This window comes from Triticum dicoccoides, chromosome 3B, assembly GCF_002162155.2.
Source record: "Triticum dicoccoides isolate Atlit2015 ecotype Zavitan chromosome 3B, WEW_v2.0, whole genome shotgun sequence".
Classification (NCBI taxonomy): Eukaryota; Viridiplantae; Streptophyta; class Magnoliopsida; order Poales; family Poaceae; genus Triticum; species Triticum dicoccoides.
This window is the reverse complement of record NC_041385.1, coordinates 142,241,890-142,250,298: the sequence shown is the minus strand read 5'-3', so window position 1 is coordinate 142,250,298 and position 8,409 is coordinate 142,241,890. Positions and strand designations below refer to the sequence as shown.

The following is an 8,409-nucleotide window of genomic DNA, read 5'->3' as shown; positions in this document are numbered from 1 at the left end:
AGGAAGTACCGAACAGAGAATTACGACACCACGGGGCTGGATGGCTTTTTATTTTGCCCCAATTCTCACTACACCAATTGCCATTCCTATTGGGCACCTCCAGCATGGTGATTCTGTAAGATACAAAAGACTTGGATATATGGTGCTTTTGCTCCTCTGAATGAACTAATCCCAGCAGAATCATATCGTCGAAAAAATCGGACTTGTGTGATCTGAATGTAGAAATGTACTCTTACTGTCTTACATACGGTGGGCTGTTGTTACTGTACCATCCCATCGGTCACCAGCTCTTGCAATCCCCGCCTTAGCCTCTCGCCGGCGAGCCTTGTGTCTTCTTCTTTCAGTCCTCCAAAAGAAACACGGATGTATCCGGGGCCTCCGCTGGCGCTCCCGGGGATCACTGCGACGCCGTGCTTGGTCGCGAGCCACCTGACAACCTCAAAGTCGTCTGAACAGTTATCTGGTAGTTTAGCCCAGAGATAGATGGCACCCTCCCCACCCTTGACAGCATCCTCACCAAGGGGAGACATTGCTTCCACAAGCAGCTCGCGGTTTTTCACGAGATCATTCACCCTTTCCCTGATCCACTCTGGGCCGGCCTCCAATGAGTATAGAGCCAGGCGCTGCCCGATGATGGAAGCACAGATAGGTATGTTATCTTGCACCTTAAGGAGCTGCGCGTGGAAACCATCGGCTTCACTTGGATATGCAATCTGCAGCAGCCAATTGATCAGATCTTGTAAGACTAACTGGTCATCTTCTTACTTACACAGATTGCACAGCGGCTTTGGTTACTTATAAATAATGCATTCACTGGTCCAAAAGTATTGGCTTAGTAACAATTAAAGTACTTGTGCAGGACAGGATATATGAAACCGAAAAGGTTCAGTATTCAGTCCTATAACAGAATTGAAGCATAAGCAAAAGATAGAAAAGAGCATGGTACACTTACGTATCCTACTCGCCACCCCATCATGCCATAAGCCTTTGAGAACGAGAAAAGGTTGACAATATGATCATCCTCTAGGCAGTAGTGCTCCATTTTATCATACATGAAGTACCTGGAAAAGACCAACCAATTTTGTAACTGAGTTCAAGATCTAAGTTACATAATAGCCAAAGGTAAATATTATAAATGAACTACAGGCACCACACAGAATTTATTTATAGAACGTAGAAGATTAGCCATTTTCTGTGCAGTAATGAATCTAAAACCATTGCAAAAGATGACATATTTTGTTTCTATTCTTTACAATATTCTTCAGAATATGTATGAAACACAAGCACTGTATAGTACAAATTGCCTAAAAAATATAGGGGAATTGAACGTCTCCACATCAAATGCTTAAGTATACAAGACTTGACTGGGTCACACGTGTCAGTCAAGTAAAAATATTACTAGTGCAATTCACGAGCGAAGAATCGTCAATATCAGGGAAAGAAAATAGTAAAACGGCCAGTCAAGTACAGATGTAGACACGATATGCGATGTAGACAAAGGACAAAGTTGGAGAAATAAACCAAATATTGATTGCATGATCACAGGTCTACGGACAGATCCTGTTCCTTCCGATGCCACTTAGTGGTCATCACGCTGCCCAATAAGAAGCCAAATCTGGGATTGCTTTCTGGAGGCTGAAAGGGGAATTCCTTTACTAATCACTCAACATGGGATTCGGGCTCATTCTCATCCCCTCGCTTTTAAAACGCTCTCCTAAAGGTTAACCTGTTAGTTAACCGACCTTTGAGTGATTTGGAAGGCTTATTTTTCACACCATCAAAAGGTGTACCTTTTTTTACAAAGTTCAAACGATAGATGTGCCTCCCACCTCCCTCACACCTGCTTAAGGCATTGTGGATCAACCAAGCGAGGCTCATGGTGGTAATACTGCAAATGAAAATCACTAGCATCCCAATACAGGACAAGGAGGCAATCATGCAATGCTACATGCATGAATGGATGGTGGAAGACAAGCTTATTGCCGCCAAATGTCACAGGCACCAATGAGGCCAAGATGCGCTTCAACGCGAGGGGTGGGGGACAGACGGGTTGTTAGTGTAGTATGACCCAAAACGTCAACCCTTCTGCTAGAGTTGTTGCCAGAAGGAGGACTTTCCGAAGTTTATGAGCAGGAGAGTCTAACTGAATTTGACAAACCATTACACAGCATAGATCCCTTATCTTAGCAGGTCCACTCTCTTAGATCTGTTCATTAGCATTAGCTTTATTCAGAATCTCTACCAATATCATTAGTAGTTAATTAGCTTATCCACTTATGTTTAAAGACAATGCTAAATGGCATTTTACATTCTGATGTATTCCAAAAAAGCTTACGCATTCACATTAAAATTGTATTCTGTAAGTCATTTTTGTATCATTTAGTTTGCATAATAACCAGTCCTCCTAAACTGTAACCATGATTTAAGGTGGCAATATTCAGGTGTGACTCATTGTTTCGCATAAAACATTATGTCTGCACTTCGTTGAAAAAAGTTTAAATATGAGAGAGGATTGAGGAGCTTTAGAAAGCACTAACAAACAAATGCAAGTGTATCAGTATAACTTACTCATAGGTGTTGTCAACCACCAGCCATGCACCAGCATTCCTGCACAGGTCTGAAATTCTCTGAAATGACAATTCAATATTAGAAATAACAAATGCCAACTCCATGTCGGGTGTGCAGGTGTGTGCAGGTGTACAAGAGAGCCCATGCGAGTGAGGGAGGGAGGGGAGAGAGTTAACCTGTAGCATAGGCTTGGGAATAAAAGCTCCAGATGGGTTTCCCGGATTGACAACAGTAACAAGTTTAGGGATAGGGTTATTTTCTTTCAGCACCTTCTCCAACCAATCTGCATTTTTATGTGCAGTGTAAAATATGCATCCCAAACAAATTAAATTTCAATCGAGAAGTTTCTATAATAGAAATCGACAAGGGAGCTCATTGTTCCAAAAGGAAAAATCAATCGACCCGTATAAATTTTTCTTGGACCACATATAGAGATCATAAAGAGCAAAGGCTTATGTCAGCACTTGATCTAATAATCTAAAGTACATTGCACTCATAAGTTAAGTACGGAAATTTATTTTACATTAGGTATGTTAGTCATATTACCAACATCAGGATGAAGAGTCTTGGGATTGCTAGCACCAACTAATATATCAGTGACGCCAGTCATCTGGAATGACATGAAGGAATTGAAATAGTATGGTGCGAACATGACAACTGAATCACCAGCATCGCAAAGGGTCAGAACCAGGTTTACAAAAGCCTGCCAAAACACAAAAGAAACCAATGTAAGAGATCACTTTATTAGACAAACCTAGTTGTAAAACAAGATTTAGTGTAGCAGCCATACAGGGAAGTAAACAGGTATTTCATCATAGAACTAAAACAGGAGATGAATTGGGGACAATAACATATAGTCTGACAGCTAAATGATGCAAAAAAAGTAGAGGCACGAGAAAGCTGTGATAAACCAGATGAAAAGTAACAGGTTTTACCTGATTTGCACCAGCGGTCACCATAACAGATGACTTGGTTAGCTTATTCTCTCTGCGAAGCTGCAAACAATTCCTAAAACATCAGCAAAGGATACACTAACTGTTCATAGCGCCAAGAAGACAATGTACAGAAATAAGGATAGGGCTAACAAGAGTTGATTTAAATAATAGTATTCCTTCACCTTCAAACATTACCAACAACAATCTTAACCCAATAAGCAACAAACAGTTAAGTAAGCATTGAAGGTTTAATACAAAGGAACAATTTAGCTCATGATTTTGAAAGCTGATAAACGATAGCAAAGCATTGCATATGAAATCCAAGTGGTGCTTCGATTCTATAACTTTCTGGACCACATCTTCAGAGGGTTCCCCAAAATCAATTTTTTCTCAGTTAAATAGTTATCATAAACACATGGCATACTGATATCCTTTAATCAACTAAGTATATGAGAAGAAAAACATACTTTGGATTGATAAAGTGCAATTCATGCTATTACTCCCAGCACTAAGATCAAATACCTCTAGCCTAGTAAAAAACTCACATGACAGTGGGTTAGCAGAAGGCACATGGGTGTTTTTGTCTTGCATGCTAACGGCTTTGTGTGCAAGGCTTAGCATGGGGACATGATCCAATGATAAGTCAATATATAACTCCAGATGAAAAGAAGTACCTTCTCGAGAAGTGCTTCTCGAAGCTCGGGAAGGCCATCATCAGCACCATATTTACTGGTTGCTGGTTCCCATACAATTTCCTTGACCTTGTTCAGGGCTGTCTCAGGAGGTTGCCAATAAACAATTCCCTACAGTCAAGATCTGCCCAAGATTACAAGAAGACAATGGATCGATTTCTGGTAAATACGCATGACCTGCTCGCTTTGATAGGAAAACATCAGGTACACTTCTGTTACAAACAGATATGGGGTGTATCACTTTGCACAAACACCATTTTAAGAAACCTAACCAGGGGCATAAATCATACTCCCTCGGATCCATATTAATTGTTGCTGATTTAGGTATAAAGTTGTAGTAAATCAGCGACAACAAAGTTGTACTACAGCGACAATTAATAAGGATCGGAGGAGTACTTATCAATCTCCAATCCTCCATGCTTGATATTATATAATCATTGTTTAAATAGCGTATGATATATATAGTCCATAGTCGTGTTATCTGATACTCCCTCTGTAAACTAATATAAGAGCGTTTAGATCACTAAAGTAGTAATCTAAATGCTCCTATATTAGTATACAGAGGGAGTACATATTAAGTTGTCATTTGTAACCTACTCATGAATTAACTTACACGTTGAAAGATTTACAGACAAGATAGAGTTGACTGATCCATTTTGGTTTACATTTATCTTTCTTTCCATTCCGCAATCCTATCGCCTAGAATCTTCCCAAACAACACAGGAACAAACACAATGATAGGTTAATACGCCAAGAATTGCAGGCAGGGGTTACCTGCGCAAGCGACATCACATCCGTGGCCCCTCGAAGCAGCTCTTGTATCTGGAAGAAAAAGGAGCCACCAAATAAGACAAGAAATTGGGGATAATAAAGGCAGGAGATTGTTGACGAGGTGGGGTGGGGAGGTCTGTCTCACCTTCACCATGACCGGCGCCTCCGTCTCCACGCACCTCTTGGCCAGCTTGGCGAAGCTGCCCATGGTTTCCCCCCCTCCTCCGAGAACCTGGAACTGGGGATTCGGGAGACGAATTTGAGCCGGAGATCCGAGAAGACTGAGCAAAGAAGGGAGGCGAGGCGAGTCTAAGAAGGCGTGGAAGGAAGAAAGGGGCGGGCCTAAATAATTCTCGGACAACAACCTCTGGGTGTGTAGTCGCCAACTGATCCCGAGCTCGCTCACCAACCCCGAAGGCAAGGGAAGGCGTAGGCAGGCAGACAAGGAAGCCACGGGAGAAATAGTGAGAGGTTCGAGGAGCCCGGCCTCTTTTTCCCACTGCTTTCTTGTTCTTCTTTTCTGTCTCTTCCCCTGGACTTTCTTGGCTAGCCGGGTCGCTGGAGGAGGATAAGCGTTGAGCTCTCCCTCCCTCTCTGTCCTTCTTGGGGACTAAAAAACAGTGTGCTTTAATCAAGATAAAACAAAAGGCATGCAATTTTATTGGGAGGAAAACAAAGTAGTACCAGTATGCTACTAGTGTTTTTAGCAGCCGTTTGGTGTCAAAATAAAATGCGAGCCCAATTTGTGCTGCTGCGAGATTTAGGGGGCACGGACAATTCTGGTCAAATTAATGGTCAGGGGAAACAAACTCCTAGTAGGGAGCTGAGGCTATAAAAATAAAGAAGCCGAGAAGGTAGTACCACCGGCGCTAGATCTCTGGCGAGGAAGGAACACTTTCCATTTCCCAGGGAAGTCGGGGGCTAGCAGTAGTATAATCCAGGTGCGAACAAAAAGGCCCGGAGATGGAGGCAGACCCAGTCAGCCAGCCAGCCACCGTGCTGCGCACACAGCGGACACGGTCACACGGACGAGGATGGCACCACCACCAACCCCGCGAGTCCACGGCGACGCGCGATCGATCTACTCTGTCTATCTACTCTCGAAACTACTCTACTCTATCTACCCCGCACCGCACGAGGAGAAAGCCGAGGGAAGGAGGAGTGGCCTGCTTGGCTTGGCTTCTTACCGGGCGGCCGGTCGGGAGGCTGCGCGGCGGGTGATGAGTGATGACGACTGTACGCCGTCCGTCCGGTCTCCGGCTCGCGCCTGGGTTCTACTACTGTAATTTGTAGTACGCGATGGGCGGGGGTGGGTGGGTGCGTGTGCGTCGCCGGGTCCTTGTCGCGGCGTGCCTGCGTGCATGAACTGAGTTGGCTCGGATCGGTTCCACGCGTGAGCGGTGACGTGACGGCATGGAACTGGAGGTTGGAGAGACGACATGGAATCATGCATTCGGTGCTCATGTTTGTTTTGTTGTTGTAAAAACAGCCTCAACAGGCTGATTTCCGGGAAGAAATCAACTCTCACGCACGACACATGTTCTCGGGCTTATCGTCTCTTGAAGCCTAGCCCACATGCACGGGTTGTTTTCCCCTTCTGAATTTATTTTTTAAGAAAAATCGATCCATTCATAAACTGTCAAGGCAGTAAAACAATGATGGATTATAAATGAGCTTAGGCATATAAGAAAATAATCTCTGATTAATCTCTAAGGGCCATTTAGGTGCATGGCAAGTGGTGGTAGTTAGTCTCATACTGCTACATAAGAAGAGAGTGAGACACTTTATAAAGGTTGCTCTACCACATGTCATTTGGGAGCTTGGAAATAGAAGTTGTACACGCGCGTTCCTCATCCGCCGCCCGCCTCACCTCGCCACGCCACGCCACACCACGCCACACGCGCACTGCGGGTTGCGGGAACGGGCCGAGCCTTATTTTTGCCGGTCAATAATGGTTAATTAGTTGTTTACGGAAGTGCCACTGTCCTAACGGCCTATATAAGGAGGCGCGGGCCTGTGGAGTGAACCCTATTTCAATTCACTCACTCCCTCTTGCACAGTCCTAGTCGTCATCTATTGTTCCTCTCTATATGCTGCTTCCGGCGATCCCATCCCAAAGACCGCATGCACGGTTGGTTGGAAGAGCAGGCGCCTCCGAAACCTTGTCGTGAGATCCTGCACGGGAGAACGGCAATAAGGTTTTCAGGGAGCGTCTCGATGCGACTGCTCCGATCCGTCCTTCTCTACTTCCACTACTTCCCTTGCATTGACTACATGGCTGACGATGAAGCCGTCAAGGAGAAGGCCTCGGCCGCTACCGTCGCGTTGGCCTAGCCAACCGGAAGGTATGATTCGTTCATCCCCTATTTGCTCGTTCATGTGCTGGTCGTATATATGTTTTTCATATATGTTTCAATTCTATGTAATGTATGTGCTCACATGCTTAGGTATCGGTATGAGATGCATACCTTATTTGCCATGTCTACTGTATATTCGTGGATTAGATTAGTCAGGAAAGTCCTAATATTTTCAACAATCCAAAAACTTTATTTTAGGCACTTTTCGACTCATGGCTTCGCCACTACTCTAAAACCGGAAAAGTTCTGAAACACATTTTAAGCACTGGCAGACAAGGACCACCTTGTGGCTCACAACAATGAACGTGTTCTGAGTTGGTGGTGTCTATCCCACGGTAACGGTAGCTCCTGAACAAGAGAATGCGTTTAGGGAGGCAACCACTATCTTTGTGGGAGCCGTTCTTACTGTGATTAGAGACAAGTTGGTAGACGTGTATCTCCATATGTGTGTTGCCAAAAACTTGTGGGATGTGCTCGAAGCTAAATTCGGTGCAACCGATGCTGGGAGCGAATTGTATGCCATGGACCAGTTCCATGATTACATGATGGTTAGTAACAGTTCTGTATTGGACAATGCTCATTGTGACACCCCGACTTAATCATCCACTAATCATATACGCAAATGTGCACGATCAAGATCGAAGACTCACGGGAAGATATCAAAACACAAATCTAAACACAAATTAAAGTCATGCAAGCTTTATATTACAATCCAGGGGCCTCGAGGGCTCGAATACATAAGCTCGAATACAAACGAGTTAGCGGAAGCAACAATATCTGAGTACAGACATAAGTAAACAAGTCTGCCTTAAGAAGGCTAGCGAAAACAACAATGATACACCTCCAACATATCTATAATTTTTTATTGTTCCATGCTATTATAGTATCCATCTTGGATGTTTTATATGCATTTATATGCTATTTTTATATGATTTTTGGGACTAACCTATTAATCTAGAGCCCAGTGTCAATATCTGTTTTTCCTTGTTTTTGAGTATCGCAGAAAAGGAATATCAAATGGAGTCCAATTGATCTGAAAATTTACGGAGATTATTTTTGGACCAAAAGAAGCCCACGGAGCATCGG

At 43.8% G+C, this 8,409-nt stretch overlaps 1 protein-coding gene across 2 annotated transcripts; it reads right to left on the bottom strand.

Annotated features, from left to right (window-relative positions):
- Nucleotides 1-131: 131 nt before the first annotated feature.
- On the bottom strand, nt 132-6,221 carry LOC119275206 (aromatic aminotransferase ISS1-like). Of its 2 annotated transcripts, none has more exons than XM_037556009.1 (11): nt 6,154-6,221; nt 5,332-5,576; nt 5,112-5,247; nt 4,970-5,017; nt 4,178-4,306; nt 3,504-3,563; nt 3,115-3,271; nt 2,745-2,851; nt 2,569-2,627; nt 953-1,061; nt 132-713 (listed from the first exon to the last, which is right to left on the bottom strand). In XM_037556009.1, the coding sequence occupies exons 3-11, from the start codon at nt 5,172-5,174 to the stop codon at nt 261-263; spliced, it is 1,185 nt and encodes a 394-aa protein (XP_037411906.1). In that variant the 5' UTR covers nt 5,175-5,247; nt 5,332-5,576; nt 6,154-6,221; the 3' UTR covers nt 132-260. The 2 variants fall into 2 exon arrangements, with proteins under 2 accessions (XP_037411906.1, XP_037411907.1); XM_037556010.1 differs by having other exon boundaries at nt 5,112-5,204.
- Between the last annotated feature and the right edge of the window lie 2,188 nt (nt 6,222-8,409).